At 47.3% G+C, this 18,991-nt stretch overlaps 1 protein-coding gene across 1 annotated transcript in view; it reads left to right on the top strand.

Annotated features, from left to right (window-relative positions):
• Nucleotides 1-200: 200 nt before the first annotated feature.
• LOC138528723 (zinc finger protein 850-like) overlaps nt 201-18,991 on the top strand; it is a 162,031-nt gene continuing 143,240 nt past the window's right edge. The window contains exon 1 of the mRNA XM_069640584.1: nt 201-415. Coding sequence (XP_069496685.1) covers nt 392-415 — 24 coding nt within the window. The 5' untranslated portion in view covers nt 201-391. The remainder of the gene's footprint in view (nt 416-18,991) is intronic.

Consider the following 18,991-nt stretch of genomic DNA (forward strand, 5'->3'; position numbering starts at 1 on the left):
TGTGTTGAGCAGTGCACAGCACTGGCTGGAAGGCTCATTCTGTCTGCATTGCTGTGCTTGTCTACACTGGCGCGTGGGTACTGTGAGGCCTCATGGAGCACGTGCTGGGTCCGGCCCGGGCTGGGGCTCGCGCTCCCCGCGCCTGCGCAGGAGCGCCCGGAAGCGGCTGCGCTAGCGCGGCCGCCATCTTGGAGTGGAGCCGGGTCGGCGCTGCTCAGCGCGCGCTAGGAAGCAGCGGCGAGCCTCTCCTGCGTGGCGCTTCCGGCCTCCGCGAGCCCCGGCTGTTGCTAGTCGACGCCGCTCTCGGCGGAGCGCGCATGCGCGGCGCAGCTTTGTTCTCCCCTCTCCCCAATCCAGGATCCCCCTGGCCTGCAGGGGGGAGGCCCTGGACATGTCTGCACAGGGCTCTGCCCAGGTAGGGGGTGCACACAGCACTGTGGGGATGCTCTCCTCCTTGCAGGGGGGGGTGGGAAGCGAGGGGAGGGGCTTCATGCAGAAGTGAGTCCTGGAGGCGGGGCGTGTGCAGAGTGCAGCTTACAGCAGAGTGCAGAGTGCAGCAGAGTGCAGCAGTGCATCTAGACCCTGGCTGCTGCATTGCAGTGCACTGTGTCACTACTACCTGCAGCCTTTACAGAAACTGAAGTCTGTAGATTGCACAACTTATTTACCAATGTAGACATCTTCTAGATAAGATTTCAGACTTTGGCAGTTTCTGCAAGTCATGTGTGCGTGAGACACAGCCTGGGAACTTTGTAATGGGTTATTTATAACGCGCTTAATACCCAGAGGTTTCTAAGCGCGGACCCGGGGATCGAACCTGTGTTGCTCAGCGTCATCTTTCTTCCAAGGCGAGCGCGTTGCCCCTGAGCTATCCTCCCGAGACTAGGCTACGGGAAGGAACTCTGGTAGTGCTCTGACAAGACAGGGCTCCGTTACGTCTTCTTCCCACCCAATCCCTATGCTGTGTGTGTATACCATATACACAATTTATTTCACTGAAAAAACCTTTGTTAAGTGGCGCAGATTTAACACAACAAAACCCATGTAATTCAGAGGCTGTGGGGAGTCATGACCAGCTTAACTCAAGTGTTCCTGTTGCAATTCCCATGACCACATACATATTATAAGAGAAGGAATTCACAATAACATGCAAAATGTCATTATTGCGCCATAGCATTAAGGGGGACATCAACGGAACAGTGCCAAATTAAGCTGATCGTGACTTCCCAAATCTGCTCAGTTTCAAGGCTTTCGTTGCATTAAATCTGCACAACTAAGGTTATTTTCCAGTGAATTTCAAGGGTTATGTTAAACCATAGTATTTGTTTACTAGCCATGGCCACTGTACATATTCCCCCATAGGTTTCTTTTGGACTCACTAGGTGTGACCACTCTACATGTCTTTTAGGCCCACTAGTCAAAGCCTTTGGCCCTGGCCAATGAGCACAGCCTTCGGCGATGCCAACAGTATATTTAAAAACGCTACCTAGCCATGGCCAGTGGCCAAGCCCTTCAGCTGTGCAAAGTACACTTTTCTCAATATATTTCTTTTGTACCCTAGGTGGCCAAGTCCTTTAGCCGTTCCCACTATATATTTTAAAACACTACCAGGCCACGGCCTTTGGCTGTGGCCACTGTACATGTTCATGTTCCCACACACTGAACTTGTTGATGGTCTCCACAACCATCAATCTGGATTCCGAGCATCCAGAAGCACGGAAACAACTCTTTTAAACACCTGTGAAGAATTGATTACATCTTTCCTCTGCCTTTGACACAGTCAACCACTCTATCCGCATAAAACAACTCCACAATACCCATGCTATTTTGGAGAGGGCACTGGACTGGCTGACCTCCTTCCTACCTGACCGCTCATCACAAGTCGTTCTGGTCACCTTCTCCTCACTGACTTCCTTCTCCACCTGTGGTGTCCCCCCTGGGCTCAAACCGCTCTCCCTGGCTCTTTAGCACTTACCTTGCTCAGCTGGCTCTCCTCCTTCTCCGCCAACTTCCAGTGCTACGCAGATGACACACAACTCTTTTTCAAACTTGCTTTTGTCCGTCTTGCATCCTCCATCAACCCGGACTGTCTACTGTGATTGTTGCACTTCCAACAATCTCTACTTCAATGCCAGCAAGACTGAGATCGTTCCCATTGGGACCCCTGCTCCCTCTTTGTTCCCTTCACTCTGGCCTTCCTCTATGGCTTTGCCCCTGCTCCTTCATATGAAGTCAGAAACCTCAGAGTCCTCTTTGACTCCTCTCTCTCTCTCCTTCCTCCCTCACACTCAGACCAGTGGGAAGGGATGACACAAAGTTTTCACTCAAATATACATTTTTAATATTTAATCAATATAAATTTCACATAATTAATGTATGTATGATGTAAAACCATAACACCAAATAATTCATTCCACCAATTTAACATTCGTATCTCAAACAATCACTCTTAATCCCATACTCTCACTTTCAAACCATCAACAATAAAACCAATTTGGCATGTCAAGGCAGTGTAAACTACTGCTCTTAATACAATCTTCCTTAATTTTTGCATGTACTAATGACCCGGTCCACAGTATCAGGTGTCAAGAATCTGGTGTTTTTGTAGTCCAGATGCACACTGCAAATCATTGACACATGTTTCGGTCACAAAAGACCTTCTTCAGGACATAGGGCACAGAGTAATTACTCTGCCCTTTTCAGAAGCGTATAGGCCAATGTTCATTCTATAAAAAAAAACATACATATACATTCATCAGAGAAGTGTCATCCCTATTTTATTTGAACAGTGACTTATATTGTTACAAAAGTGTATCTACACAATAGAATCACCAGGGTCTACTCACCCCCAAGACCAAACTCTAGGGTAAGCAAGTTGACCATCAGAATCAAAGGAGCCGCTCCAATTGAGACGTGACTGGGAGGAGGAACCGGGGTGTTTCGTGCCCCCGCTCCGAGTTATCGTACATGGTTTCTATGGCAGTAGCAGGTTGTTCTGCAAGTGCTGTTTCAGGCCACGTTTCTTTCACCCATTTGATTATTCTGGTATATGTGATGTGTTGTCCCCTGTGCACCCCAGTGTTTGTGGATCCCTTTCTGCAGTTGCTCATCCCCCCACATAGCGCTACAAGTGGCGCCTGCGGGGAGCATGGGGTTAAGTTTCCCATAGCTCGACACGCTGTGTGCCATGTCTTCCAGCCCAGTTCCAGCAATCTTAGTTTCTCCCGCAGCTCTAATTTGGGTAGCCATATCAATTCTTTTTGAAAATAAGGGTCGCATTCACCCTGCAGTAATCTAGATTCTGCTGTCTTGTCTTCCAACAGCCAGCTTGCAACATATTGTAACTGCCCCGCCAAATGGTACATTTCAAAGTTTGGCAGGTTTATGCCCCCTTTGTCATGTGTGTTCTGTAGTTTCCATAGGGCCACTCTGTTTCTGGAGTTGTGCCATAAAAAGCCTCTGCATATACTCTCGAGTTTAATGAAAAACCATTTGGGAAACATGTGTGGGATGTTTACGAAAAAGTGTAATAGCCTGGGTAAGACTACCATCTTGAGCAAGGCCACCCTTCCCATCATGGCCAGGGGGAGCTTTGCCCAGAACCCCATGCTATTCTTAATTCCCTCCACTGCTCGCTCCGTATTATGTTTATGCTCGTCTTCAATCTTGTGATATATGTTAATCCCCAGGTACCTGAATGTCTTAGTTTCCCAGGCTATCTGCAGAATAGGTAAATTCTCCCGTGGGCCTCCTCTGTACCTCCCCAAGGGGAACATGCATGATTTTTTGGGGTTCACTGCTATGCCCGACAGTCGCGTAATGCTCCATCACCTCCAGGATGTATTGCAAGTTCTCTTCTGGGTACCGCAGGTATAGCAGCATATCATCTGCATACAATGATATCAAGTGTGGCCACCCCTTAGTATAAACCCCTTTTTCTTTGTATTGCTGTCTCAAGTGGATCGCTAATGGTTCTAGAGCGAGGATGTACTGCATCGGGGACCGTGGACAGCCCTGTCTCGTGCCTCTGCTAAGTTGCCACTTATCTGAAATGATTGCTCCCATTTTGACCCTGGCAGTTGGGGAGCTATACACCATTTTTGCCCACCGCAGGTACCCAGGTCCCATCCCGTATTCTTTCAATGCCGCCATCAACCAGGGCCACCTTACGGAGTCAAAGGCCTTCATTGCATCCAGCAAGACTATTGCTATTTCGCCTGGGTCTCTTTCCGCCTGTTCTATAATATGGTGGAGCCTCCTGTGGTTATCAGAGATGCTTCTGCCTGGGACGTATCCAGTTTGGTCGGGTGTATGAGTTTGTTTATTACCCTCTTCAATCTATTCGCCAATACAGCAGTGACGATTTTACTATCCTGGTTTAGCTTGGATAGGGGTCTATATGACCTACATTCTGTGCTTGGCTTGTCAGGTTTGAGGAGTGGAATGATCATCGCCTCCCTCAGGGATTCCGTCGGTCTCCCTTTCTCGAAGGCCTCGTTTAGCATTGCCAGTAGCGGGGGGAGCACTTCTTGTCTAAATGTTTTTATAGAATTCGCTAGGGAGCCCGTCTGTCCCAGGGGCTTTGCTCGTGGGCAGATGTGTTACAACTGTTTCTAGTTCCTCTATTGTGATTGGGGCGTCCAGGTCCTCTCTGTCTTCCTCATCCAGTTTAGGTAGTTCAATATGTTCTAGCGTTTCTTGAATCTCTTGCTCTGCAATTTCCCCGGCATCTTCATAGAGGCGTTTATAGAATCTAAGTAATCCCTCATTCACACTCTCTTGGGTGTTTCAGACTTGGCCCCCCATTATCTACCTAATCGCTGTTCTTGGCGTCTCGCTCTTGTATAGCCATGCAAGCAGCATCCCCGGTTTATCTCCCCCTGCGTGTTGTCTTTCAATGTATTTTTTGTAATTCAGGTTGCATAGCCTCTCCCAGAGGCCACCACAAGCCTGTTGTAATTGGCTCACCTTTTTGGCGTCTTCCTGTGAGGTGCCCCCTCTTTTCATAATTACTTCTAGTTTTTTTTCCGTCTCCTGTAATTCCCGCACTATGCCCCATTGGAGCCCTCTAGATTTTGATATGGCCGCCCCCCTCACTACCACCTTAAAGGCCTCCCATAGGGATCCCTCTGACTCCACGCTTCCTGTGTTATTTTCAAAATACCCAATTATCTCCTCCCTTAGGTCCTCGCGGAATGCGGTATCCATCAATGCCTCTGTTCTAAGCCTCCCTGTTGGGATCTTAGCTCTAGGGGGCTGATGTCACCACGTCAGGGCCAGAGGGGAGTGGTCCGATAATATTCTCGCCTTGTATTCTGAGCCCGTCATTTCCCCAACAAGTTCTGGAGTGGCCAACATATAATCCAATATCGTGTACAGGTTATGTGGGGCGGCATAGTGTGAGTAGTGCCTGTCTTCGGGGTGTTGTTGCCTCCATATGTCCTCCAGCCCGAAGTCCCTCAGCAGGGATTGTAGCGATTTCACTGCTGGGGTGGGCCTGTCTAATTTGGTATCTGACCTGTCCTTTTTAGGGTTCAGCATGCAACTGAAGTCCCCGCCCCATATAACCGCGCCTCCTATGTGGGGGCTGATTTTACTGTAAAGTGTCTTAAAATAGGCCACTGTGTCCTGGTTAGGGGCAAAAGTATTTATGATACACAGTTCTCTGTTCTCTAACATCCCTCAAATCAAAGCCATCCTCCCGTCCGGCTCCACCGTGGACTGCAGCAACTGGTAGGGCACGTGTGGTGCCACCCAAATGATTACCCCTCTGGCATATGCCGAGTACGTTGCTCCTATGGTGGTCCCTCTCCATTTTTTCTTTACCACCTCTTGGTTCTCTTGGGTTAGGTGGGTTTCTTTTAGTAAAGCTATAACCACTTTTTTGCCTTCTCAGGTACATCATTACCTTGTTCCTCTTCAGGTAGCTGTTGAGGCCTCTGACATTCCATGTTACTATTCTAAGATCTCCCATTGTCGTTCATATCTTGATGTGAGCTTGTTCTCTGTCCAACATTAACATAAACCCCCCAACTAGCCCCCGCCCCCTCTTCTCCCCGACTAAGCTACCTCTTATCAACAACACTACAACTCCTTTAACTCAACAACATACATATCTATCCAGAGCGCTTCAAGATTAACGCACTCTGGGTTGGGCTAAAATAATCAATGCTTGCTTGTCTAAGTCCTACACATTGAGTCAGGAGATGTTGCAAAGTTACTTCCCTGATGTCTATGTTACAAAATCGACATTCAGCCGTAGGGGTAGACAAACATTTCCTTATACTCGTAATTTGGCCAGTTGCCAGAACATTAAAGCGAAATCGCATGAATTCCTGTCTGAGCCCTTTACTGGGGAATTTTATGAGGTAAGGTTCTGTTGTACCCATTGTTTTATTATTGCCGACCAGATGCACATACCATTTTTTGCTCTGAATTAAATTGACCGTCAAGTTCCAGTCTGCATGTTGCAAGAGTATCTTAACCTTCGTCAGGTTTCTGAGAAGTAGTTCTTTCAAAACCCGTACTTCTGCCAGGATTTCCTGAATCTCCCTTTCCAATTCCCGCAATACCACAGAAGAGTCCTTGCCAGCAACCAAGCATCGACCCAGGATTCCATAGAGGCTAGAGTCCTTACCCACAAGCAGTTTCCTATAAAGCGATACTTTACGCCAGAGAATTATACTTGAGAGGGAATATAACCCAAGTTTGTAACGTATTGCCGCAAGAGGGACACACTTCGGGAAGCACCAGACCAAGGACCTTAACAAACGTGCCTCATATTTTGGAAATTCACTCCTGAACCAAGACGGAACCAGTTCCATCCCATAGCAAAACTGTACAATGGTCTTGCTACGGTACATTTATAAGCTTGGTAACATCGAGAATTTCCCATATTTGTTATCAATTTTGAGGAGTTGGGAAATCCGTGGAGTTATTTTTTTATCCAGGTAAGTGCACAGATTAACCCTGGTTACAGTCTCAAAAATAGGATAGCCAAGGTAATGGAAAGCATGACATATTGAGAGTTTGGCCTGATCCAAGAACCACGCAAATTTAATAGCACTCTTCCTATAGCTTAATCGCATGATAAACGTTTTTGAGCGATTAATAGCTAATGCATTTTTCACAGTGTATTTCTTAAATGATGACAATACCCGTTGCAGGCCTAAGGGGGTTAAATCAAACAGTAATAAGTCGTCCGCGTAGGCGGTCCACCCAATCTTAGTGCCCTCCACTTTTGGGGCGGCAAAGAATGCCTCTTCCAAATGCGGACCAACATCTGACAAATACAAATTAAAGATAGTTGGCGCAAATATACACCCCTGTCTAAGATCATTACTTGTGATGATTTCCTCTGAGAGAGTTCCCTCAGTATTAAGACGTACCCTGATTTTGGTTTCTACATGAAGACGGAATAGAATGGCTAAGAGCTGTGCGGGCATATCTAGGGCAAACAGTTTACGCCACAGCGTGGCTCTATCAACTAAATCAAAAGCGGAACAAAGATCAATTGACGCCAAGTATATTGGTTGGCTTCCTCTTTGCCTGGTCTGCTGCTGCATAAGAGTCAATAAAAGCCCCCCCGCATCAGTACCCACGGCTTTCCCGAAGCCAAATTGCTGGGGTGAAAGTACTGCCTCTTCATCCATCCAAGCGTGGATGCGTTCCAGGACTAGGGACGCAAAGATCTTAGAGTCAGCATCAAGCAGGGCGATAGGTCTGTAGCTAGATGGTAAAGACCTATCGCCCTTTTTTAGATGGGTACAACAAAAGGCATGTGCCAAGTAGTTGTAAAAATCTTAAACAGTAGAAACAAAATATTGGCCCACAGATTCATATTGCCCTTAAAAACAGCATTGGCAAGCATATTTGGCCCTGGAGCACGAGATGACGAGCATTTAGAAATAAGTCTTTGAACATCCTGCAATGTAAAGGGGATGTTCCACTAACATGTAAAAATATCGTCCGGAACCAGCCAATTTGTGGCCGGAGAACCATATAAGGAGCCAAAATGCCCTTCCCAAACAGCCGAGGAGATGCATACTTCTTGGTCTCTTGCTTGCGTATCTCCTCTTCTGTTAACCAGGGACCAAAAATGTCTCGTGTTAGTTTTGGATAATGCCTCCAATATACTTTCAGCATCCTTCTGCACAATGTTTGCTTTCAATGTGCGTACTTTGGATCTCCATTTATTTTTTACTTTTCTGATCGTATCTCCCAAAAGAGGAGCAAGCGGGAGTTTCACTAAACTCCGAATCTCACGATTCCTCTCCCTTTTGAGTCGATGCAATGTGGGGTCAAAAACATGTGCATGCGTGGTGCCTACTTTCTTGGTTCTCCCAATCCCTTTCGGCCCAAGGATAACACCCTTAATATAGCAATTAAAATCCCCATGAGTGTACATTAAGATTTTGTTTTCACAACCATTTTTGTCATAGTCCTGAAAAAAGACCCTGTTCACTTTCTCAACATTATCCCTGTGCCAATTAATTCTATTCCCAGCACAGTTGTGCTCCATCATCAGTGAATATACTTCATTAGGCGCAGCTGAGGTTTGCACCTGGAAGGTCAATTTAAGGACACTGTGATCACTCACCAGTGAGGGAATGATTTTGAAATGAGATATGAAATTAAGTAAAAACGTACTAACAAAGATAAAATCTATAGTGGAGAACTCAGATCCATTTGTCCAAGTATAACCAGCCACATCCTTACTCGGGTAATATGTTATACAAATTAGGCCCCAGTTCTTCAGAAAAACATTCCACTGTTGGCCCTGTACTTGCTTTCTAGATGGGCCAAGGTTCTTAGAGCATATACCCGCTTCGGAATTGAAATCACCCATGACCATGACATTCAGAATTTGACACAATGTTTGGCACTCCTGTATAATTTCGTCAACCAGGTTGATGAATTCCTTTAGGTCTAGCTCAAGACTCCAATAGACATTGACTATCAGCAAGTGTCCCAGGGGAACAGGAGGGAAGAAGTGTAACAGCATAGCAATGCAACCCTTGTGAGGCGAGAAGCGCTTAAGGCACTTAAAGGGCCTGGAATTGCTTACCGCAATAAGCAAGCCCCCCCCCCCCGCACCAAGGGCCTTCCCCTTGATTTTTTAACTGCTGGAACTTGATGCAGGCTATACCCATCAAGCACCAGAGGAGAAAGTGCCCAAGTTTCCTGAAGACAGAAAATACTCGCCTCTATAAGATAGCTCAAGCTATCAGACTCCATCCTTAGAACTTTATTTCCCCCGAGAATTCCAGGATATCACTGTAAATGTCGGCAAGGTCTATGGTTTCGCATTCAGAGCTTGGATCTTGGCTAATAATTCACTCAGCGTTTGAGCCAGCCATTCTTGGTCGGTTTCTGGGGTTTGATTTTGTGTAGTTGCCCCCTCCACCCCCTCTGAATAGGAGTGTGAGGTGGTATCCACCGGATAACTTCCCTCTACCTCAACCCCTCGGCTAATCAATCTGTTATTGAATGGTTCTAAATCAAAGCCGAAGCAATGGATAGAATCAATTTCTGTGGCGACTAGTTCCATAATAGCCTGGGAAAAGAATACCAATCTTACACAGTCAAACCTCAGGGGGTGGATAAAATCGACCAATTTAATATCACCTGATGAAATCATGGAGAGCCTTGGGATTTCACTGAATAAGGTTAAGATTCTGTGGCGATTAAGTGAGGCAGGTCCACCCTGCGAGAACATAGAATAAAGCATGATGCTAGGGCAGTCAGTAAAGACGGGAGGTCTCCACTCCATTCTATTTGGAAACCTGTTATTTGTAGCTTGTTTAATGGACGTAGATGGACTGTGCTTTTCCCCCCTATCGGGTATTCAGAACTTGTTCTGTTCTCCCCTTCTTTCTGCAGATCATTACCAAATGCCCGTACATCACCCCTCAGAAGAATGCGCAGCTCGTACCAGGTTCACCCATTCTTTAGGCGGCTGGACGTGCATATTTCTTTCAGAGCTGTATATCGTTTCCTGCTGCTGAAACATCTGATTTTGCTGTAATTTGGAGGATTCCTGGCAAGATTGAATTGCGTAGGCATGGAGAGAAGGCTGAGCATTAACAGCTTCCCCATGCCTTAAAGGGCCTCCAGAGCTATGGGACAGGTTATTTATATCTCGGCCCAGCCCTATAACGGTTGCAGACTCAAATAGGTGTTTACCTTTTGTGTCAGAATCGTGAATAGGTCCAGGTGCTTTGTTGTCCCTATTCACTCCTTCTATATTATCCTTTTTTCCAGTAGGTTGGTTCCTTACTTCCATCCAATTATAGGTAGCTGGGCATGTTACACCTGACCTACTAGAGTCTTCTAGCAAGTTCTTTAGGGCCTGTTTTACCAAGATTTTAATGTCCTCACTTGGAACCAGGATGAGTGCCAAAGACTGTGACAGATCCCCCCCCTGTCGTTCCTTCCCACCATGTTTCCTGGGGTATGGGATTCCCCTCCACTTGTTTCACCCCTGTATTTGTAGAAGACCCCCCTCCCCTTAGCACTCCTGTAGGAGCATCCCCAACCTTAACCTTCTCTTGCGGAACAGGGGATGGATTTCTCGTTACGTGTTTTGAAGGAGTGATTTGTGCAGCTGGTAAAGTACTCTTGTTCTCCTCGCCGCTAGAAAAACAATTTTTAGTTTTTGGAGTAAAAAAGAGCTTAATGTCCGTCTTATCGTTTAGGACCGTTGTTTTTTTGTTACATTTTGTTTGCTTTATGGCATTTTTTAGAGAGGAAAACACGTCATTGCCGTTTTTTGTGCCCTGCGCGGTCTTTCTCCCTGCTTGTTTCTCTTCAAGTATTTGTTCGTTTTTATTTAATGCTTTCTTTTTTATTTGTTTGCGAGTCTGGGAGGTTCCCTTGTGGCTCATGGCGTCAAAGTATCGAATGCTTCTCCAGAGTCACCCTCGTCAAGTTCTAATGAACTTGAAGAACACTGGACTTGATTGAAAGGTGCTGCCTGGTTAGTTTTTTTTGGGGTCCCTAATTCTTTCAGTTCTAGGGCTTTTTTGCTTTCCTCGTCGAGTTGTGACAAGTCCATGCCACCTCCGACAGAAAGTCCACATATATCTTTCAGATTGGCGTTAGTATTGAAAAATTTTAGTGCAGGTAAATTCTTACTTGTTTTTATTTGGGGTTTTTAACAGAACTGTGTGCCCTAGCCACCCTGCGTTTGATGGCCCTGGCCCTCATTTTTTTCTCCCTTCGAGGGGGATGTAGGTTGTTGCTAATTAGACATTCTGTGGGGGAACCCCTATCTCTGGATCCCCCCTCCTCACCGGCTGGGTCTCCTCCTTCCTCTAATGCCCTTAGGAGTGCAGATGGACTATCCGCTTCGGGGGCAGTCTGCAGGGCCTCAGAGGAGCTTTCACTGGTTGCCAGTTTCTCTTCAAATCTTGCAAGATTTGTGTGGACTAGTTCAATATTCTCCCTTAGACTTGTAATCTGGGCACCATTAGAGGCCACCAGAACTTTAAGTTCGGCCAGACAACTCAGGAAGACAGACAGCGTGTCCTTGTTCCCTTGAGTGAGGGCCTCTGCATAGGATTTGGAACAAGCCACAGTCTCACATTCTATTTGCACTGTCTGATCATGGCAGAATATGCGCGCTTGAACTTAGCCATGCCCCCCTCCCCCCATCTGTGCACATCTCTCCATTGCCAAAAGATAGCCCTCTACTTTGCAGGTCTTTTCTGTATTAACCAGTAACAAGGATCTGAGTTCCTGGATATCAAAGTGGGTCCGTTCGTGGCCCTTATCGAGAAGATTCAGAATCCTTGTTAATACTGGAAATGTGGCATATGTCGAGGCCGTATCCTCAGGATTGATGCCATCAAATAGCAGACCTATAAGGGGATCGATTGTTCCAAATGACTGATTCAATATGAAGGACATGTGGGAAGCAGGGCTAGATGATTTTATCTGATTGACCGCCTGGCTACCCTGCCCCACATTATTCCTGTTATGTGGATCTTTTTCTTTAGCCCCAAATTTGGTATCAAAGAATTTTTTACCAGACATGGGAATAGGCGGGGGTGGGGATGGAGCCTCCTCAATAGGTTCATGCAAATGTACATTATCAAAGCCCCCAGCTCTGGGCCTAACAGGTGTAGATGGCCCTTTCGACAGCCTGACCATTCTGCCAAGTTCTGCCCGTACCACCGGAGCCAGCAGGGACGTGTCGGCCCCCATTTTTGGTTTTGCTCCCTCCTGTTTGCCCCACTGAATATCTACCCGGATTCTCATGTACACTTAACAAGCTCTTCTGGGAGGGTATAGCGGGTAGGCCTGTTTAAATCCTTGTCCCCCAAAGTCCCTTCCACCTGAGATGAAGAGGCATCATACGTACAGTTTGCCATACCATTTTCAGGAGACAGCTGTTCCTTTTATTCACTATAACCCTTTGGTAAATTTTTTGATGAAGGATCAAACTGCTGGCCTCCCGCTGACAGGTTATCCATATTGAACACAAAAACAGGTTTAGCCAAGGAGTAAGTTTTTTTTGTTACTTGAATAGGTCTAACCGACTTTCCGTTGCGAAGCGTGCCAACCATGCTCCAGCAAGTAAACAATAGAACTGTTCCTTCTCAATTGAGAGCAGTGACGGCACGATCCGCAGAGAACGTGAGACCTTACCACATGAGGCAAATTTTATAGACCTTACCATATGAGGCATTCTTTTAAACACCCACAGGGTCAAATACCCTCTTGCACTCTGTCCAGTACACAGAAAAAGCACTACTACTTTCCGCCCTCAGATGTAGAAATAAGTATGGCCCCTTCCAATGCCTGTTGTTTACATGAACTGCACAACTCAATTCCTTCAACCATTTAAGGAATAAGAGAAAAGAAGAAGAAAGAAAAAAAGAGCAGATCAAAGACCAGATCAGATACAACCAATTATTAACAAAATAAAACTCTGGTCACATTACCATCGGTTCAGTACTCACCCATGAGTGACTTCTCAAAGGTTGCCTAGATGGGACTAACCCCATTGACTGCCCAAGACTCAGAATCAATGGTTACCCTCTAGCAGTAGTAACCTAGCAGTTTCCCAAATGTAGGAGACCCCAGCGACCCGCACCGTGAACAGTACTTAAGTGTACTTCTGGGTGCACGCGCGGGTGCTCTGTTCAATGGGGTTGCGGGTGCGCTGTTCAATGGGGTTATATCCACATGCAGAGGGGGCGTAGACGCCCGGGGGCGGGGCCAACATTGCAATACCGGACCTAACGAAATACGAAGAAAACAGTATCAGGACTTGGAGGAGTCTAAAGTAGGCCTCCTAATTGGGCACAAACATGCACAAATTAATCGGGCACGAACGTGCACAACGTGCACAAACAGTCCCCTTCTTCTGTTTTCATTAGTCCAGGCAGCAGGGTGCAACCAAAAAAGACGTCCTCCAGACGGACGTTCACTCGAGCAGCATGGCAGAATTCCCAGCTCAAACAGTAAATGACGACCTTCACTTGAGCGACTCCTGCACACAACACGCCGCACCAGTAAACAGTACTTAAGTGTACTTCTGGGTGCGCACGCGGGTGTGCTGTTCAATGGGATTATATCCGCGTGCAGATGGGGCGTAGATGCCCGGGGGGGCGGGGCCAACACCGCAATACCAGACCTAACGAAATACAAAGAAAACAGTATCAGGACTTGGAGGAGTCTAAAGTATGCCTCCTAATTGGGCATAAACGTGCACAACGTGCACAATGTGCACAAACAGTCACCTTCTTCTGTTTTCATTAGTTCAGGCAGAAGGGTGCAACCAAAAAATACGTCCTCCAGAAGGACGTTCACTCGAGCAACATGGCTGAATTCCCAGCTCAAACAGTAAATGACGACCTTCACTCGAGCGACTGCTGCACACAACACGCCGCACCAGTAAACAGTACTTAAGTGTACTTCTGGGTGCGCGCGCAGGTGCGCTGTTGAATGGGGTTATATCCGCATGCAGAGGGGGCGTAGACGCCCATTGTGTTTGGCCAACACCGCAATACCAGACCTTCTTCTGTTTTCATTAGTCAAGGCAGCAGGGTGCAACCAAAAAAGACATCCTCCAGACGGACGTTCACTCGAGCAGCATGGCACAATTCCCAGCTCAAACAGTAAATGACGACCTTCACTCGAGCGACTGCTGCACACAACACGCCGCACCAGTACTTAAGTGTACTTCTCGGTGCGCTCGCGGGTGCGCTGTTCAATTGGGTTATATCCTATATTCTAGTCCCAATGTCTTAATCATACAGCACCTCAGCTTCTGGAGCCTCCACATCACTTCTCCGTGCCGTCCTCCTTCTGTGTGTCCGGCCCATTGGGGTAGTTCTGTGCATCCAGCCATTCCGTCGTGTCCTCTGGGGTGTCGAAAAACAAAGCTCTATTCCTATGGAAAACTTTTAGCTTCGCCGGGTACATCAGCATGTGCTTAAAGCCCGCCGCACGCAACCTCCTCTTCACTGTTCCATAGTTCAGTCTCCTCCTCTGCACCATTAACGTATAATCTGGGTATGCTGTGATGGGAGCAGACGCCCTATGTATCGTGCCTCCTTTTCGGAAGAACTCCAGAATCTTCTCCCTGTCTCGATAATTCAGGATTTTGGATATTATCGGCCTTGGAGATGCCTCCGGGTGGAGGATTCCTCATCCGAGCCCTGTGTGCTATCTCCACCGTGAATTCCTGGGTAAGTGCCCCACCTTCTATCTCTTGCAGTAGCATGGATTCGATGTAGTCCGTGGGGTTGGATCCTTCCTCTCCCTCGAGGAGCCCTACAATGCGTATGTTATTTCTTCGGGCCCGCCCTTCCGCCTCCTCTGCTCTGTTTTCCAGGTTTTGCACTTGTCGCAGTTTGTGGATCTCTGAAGTGTGTGTCACACACGTAGCTGTGTTCGTGTTTGCTCCCTTCTCCAGTTCGCCTGTGCGTTCCGCTATTTTCTTTACATCATGTCTTAATAGGTTGACGTCCTCTTGTACCGCACCTATTTTGAGGTCCAATGCTATTCTTATTTCACTCATGGCTGTCTTCAGTTTGGTTTCCCATGCTATTTTCAGGTCAGCTATTGCAGCGAGGATTTGTTGGTTATTTTGCCCTGGTACCGGGTCTGTTTGTGGGTTCCTTTCTCTGTTCCTAGCTTGGGTGATTGGGGTGTTTTGGTGAATTCGTCCATGGTCGGTTGTTTCCCTTTTGTCTTAGGTGCCTTGGAAGCCATCCTGATACCTCCGCGTGTCTGTTCCCCGTTTCCGGGGCTGATGTTCGAGATGGTTGGTAGCTTCTGCTAAGTCCTTAGCTTTGTGGCTTTACTTCCTATCCCAGCCCTTGCAGTTTTCGAGTCTTGTCGGGGGCCGTTTCTGTGGCCCACCGGTTGCTGGCTGAGTGCTCAAATGGCGCCGTTCCTTGGCTACCCCACCTCGAACCAGGGTACTCCTTTTAGGTTCCGTTAACTGTGGCGTTTTTGTTCCCTTCTCAGAGTCTCTCAGCTTTCCTCCAATTATGCGGCACTTGGTCGTGCTCCCTGTTTTAGTCTCACGCCCTCCGTTGTCGGCTAGGCCTGCTCAACCTCCCCTGGGATCACTCCTCAATTGTGGGCTTAGTCCGGTATTGCTGCGTCGGAACGTGTCCCAATCGTTACGTTCTTTCCTGCCTCAGGGTATGGGCGGCAATGTTTAGTTTAGTTTAGTTTAGTTTAGTTTATTATTTATATAGCGTGCCATACCCTGAGGCATCCGGGTGCAAACAGACAAGGATATGCTCAACTTAGTTACAGGTACATGATAAGTAGGGAAAAAAAAATACAGACATCGACAGTATTACAATAGGCAGGTATGTACAAGGAAATACAGACATCAACTATGTTACAGTAGGCAAGTAAGTACAAGGAGAGGTCAGGAACAAAGGGAAACAGGTGCCTGTTTCATGCATGGTTATGGGGCAGTAATATACAATTATGTACAATGTGACATATCGGGACACCAATGTCAGAGTGATGTGCTGCACATGGAACTTCGATCGCATAGTAAGTGAGCTCCAGGAGCAGAGAGTAGGAGTCAGAGGCGGAGCAATTAAAGGGTAGTGCAGGTTAGAGTAGAGTAGTTAGATGTCATTGGCTCTCAGCCACCTGGTTAGGTTCTGTCTGAAGTTGGCGAAGGGTTGAGGTTCTCTGATGTCTTGGCAGAGGCAGTTCCATAACTGTGCAGCCTTGACTGGGAAGCTATTACCTCCTATAGTGGAGAGTTTGAAGCGCGGGACTTGGAGGCAGTTTGCGTTAGCTGTTCTTCTCGGTCTGGATGAGGTTCTTTTACATAACCTGTCCATAAGGTATGGTGGTGCTTTATTATTGAGGCATTTGTGGGTGAGGGAGGCGATCTTGAGTTGAATTTTATCAGATGTGGAGAGCCATTTGTGTTCTCTTCTTATAGAGGATATATGTTCCTTTCTGTTAATCTTGAGTGCTGCTCTTAAGGCATTGTTCTGGAGGACTTGAATTTTATGAATGGTCTGTTTATTTGCCCCAATGTAGAGTCCATTACAATAATCCAGTTTGGATATTATAAGGGCTCTGGCAAGTGTAATGCAGCTGTCTGTGGATAGGAATTGTTTACTAGCTCTGATAAGTTTGCATGTGTATGCCGTAGCAGAGGCTAGAGAGTTGACTTGTTTGCTAAAGTTCATGGTGGCGTCTAGGTAGAATCCTAGGGTTTTCACTTCGTTAGCTACTTTTATGTTGTTCCCATCAATAATGAAGTTGGCATAGTCAGGGCTGAGTTTGGATATATATGTTGGGGTGCCTAGAATGATAATCTCGGTTTTATCATCGTTCAGGCATAGGCCGTGGGTGGCCATCCATGCCTGAACGATGCTATAGATTCTGTTCACTAGAGCCAAATCCTTGGTGTAAATTCCTGAGAGCGGGAGGAGGATCTGGGTATCGTCTGCGTAGTTAGTGTAGGCGATACCCAGATGATCCATTTCGTCGAAGAGGGGCTTCGTGAAGACATTGTAGAGGGTGGGTGACACACAAGATCCTTGTGGTACACCACATGTTATAGGGATCGGGTCTGCTGAGGCTGATGGGGCGAAGACTCTCATAGTCCGGTTACTCAGAAATGACTTGATCCATGTTATAGCCTCATTAGAGAAATGGGCTGCAGAGTCAAGGTGGCTACAGAGGACTGTGTGGTCCACTAAGCGGGCGGAATCCTGATTGGCGGGTTTCGAGTAGGTGGTTGGATTCTAGGAAGTTTTGTATTTGCATGTAGGCCACTTTATCTAGGATTTTTAGAAGAAAGGGCACAGTCGTGATGGGCCTAAAGTTTGTGGGAATGGCAGGGTCGAGGGTTTGTTTCTTCAATAGTGGCAGAACCCATGACTCTTTTAGGTTATTCGGTATTATGCCTGTGGTAAAGGAGGAATTCATAAGTTGTGTCTTACTACTTGCTATGGTACCTGGTGACTTCAGTATCGACTCACGGTTGTGTGTCGGCGCAGGCAGCTGATCCACTGTGGGCTCGCTGAGGGTCCTTCTGCGTCACTGTTCCTTTCCGGCATCCACGGTCCCTGTCATTGCCTCTGACCGGGTGCTGTCTGCCCGCACTCTTCAATCTCCTTCTGCATCTACCACTGCGTGTGTAGTTGGGGCCTCCCACCGGCTTAGCCACATATCAGTCCTGCATGGTATTTTATAATGGCACAGCACTGCATTGAGCCCTGTGGTCATCTGTGGTGACGGGCTTTATCTCCCCCTCGCTCATTTTCGGTCCGAATTTGCCCCAGCCTCTGTCCATGCTGTGTCAGTGCGTGTGCCACCTGCTACTCGCTGGTCTATTGTCACCTTCAGCCCCAGAGTGCAGGCGCTTGCTCTGGGCTCCCACGAGGTCCAGTGTTGCTGCCTGTTGTCTGGTTCAGTGTAGCTGTCCTGGCTCTTCTCCCTCAGGATATAGCTGCAGCGCGCCAGGGCAGTGCCCAGGTGGGCCTCCAGGGTGGGTGCTCCCCCCCCCAGGCTTTGTTTATGTGTCTTGCTTCTGCCCCATTACCGCTCTGTCAAGAAGCAGGAGAATGCCTATATTGCCCTTGTCCTTCGCCTCGTCCATCTGGATTTTTAAGTCCAGAAGTGCTGTCTCAGTTCCGTGTCTTGGCCTGAAGCCAGATTGTCTGAGGCCCAAGAGGTTGTTCTCTTCCAAGTGCTTCTGGATTCTGTCTAAGATCTTTAGGATGTAGGGGACAGTGGTGATTGGCCTATAAATAGTAGGATTGTTGGGGTCTAGGTTTTTTTTTTTTTAGGAGGGGCATGTCCCATGCCTCCTTGAGGCTGCTGGGGACTGAGCTAATTTTGAAAGGCGCATTGATTAGGGCTGTTATGAAGGGGGCCAGATCTTTGGCGCCTTCCTGAATGATGGAGGCTGGGCAGGAGTCCCCTTGGCATCTGGAAGGCTTGAGGCCTTTGATGATGCTTTCCACTTCTTTCGTTGTGACAGGGGCGAAAGAGAAGGGAGGGCAGGTTGGAGTTTTAAGGGTGGTGGGTAGTGGGGAGTTTGCTTCTTTGGCTAGGCTAGTCTTTGTCTGTTTGATTCTGGATTATAGCATGGCAATTTTGTCAGCCAAAACTTTTTGTATTCTCTCACACCAGTCTGCATCTTTCACGCCGGTTTCTGTAGGTGTGGAGCGGGACTCGAGTTCCCTGAGGATGATGAAGTGCTCTTTTGTTCTTGATTTGGCATTGTCAATTCTGTTGTCATAGGTCTCTTTTTTGGCCTTGAGGATAGAGGTTTTGTAGGTGGTGAATAGTGCTTTATTGGCCGGGTTAGGTGTTTTTCTCCAGGTGGCTTCTGCCGCTCGTTTGGCGTTCCTAAGGATTTTAAGCTCAGGAGTGAACCATTTGTTCAAGTGGGCTGCCGGTTTAGCTTCAGTAAGTTTGATGGGAGCGATGATATCAACTGCTGATTCAAGTGTTTTGTTATAGAGGTTAGCAAGTTTATCCA

This window comes from Ambystoma mexicanum, chromosome 7q (genome assembly GCF_040938575.1).
Source record: "Ambystoma mexicanum isolate Mex_15411 chromosome 7q, UKY_AmexF1_1, whole genome shotgun sequence".
Classification (NCBI taxonomy): Eukaryota; Metazoa; Chordata; class Amphibia; order Caudata; family Ambystomatidae; genus Ambystoma; species Ambystoma mexicanum.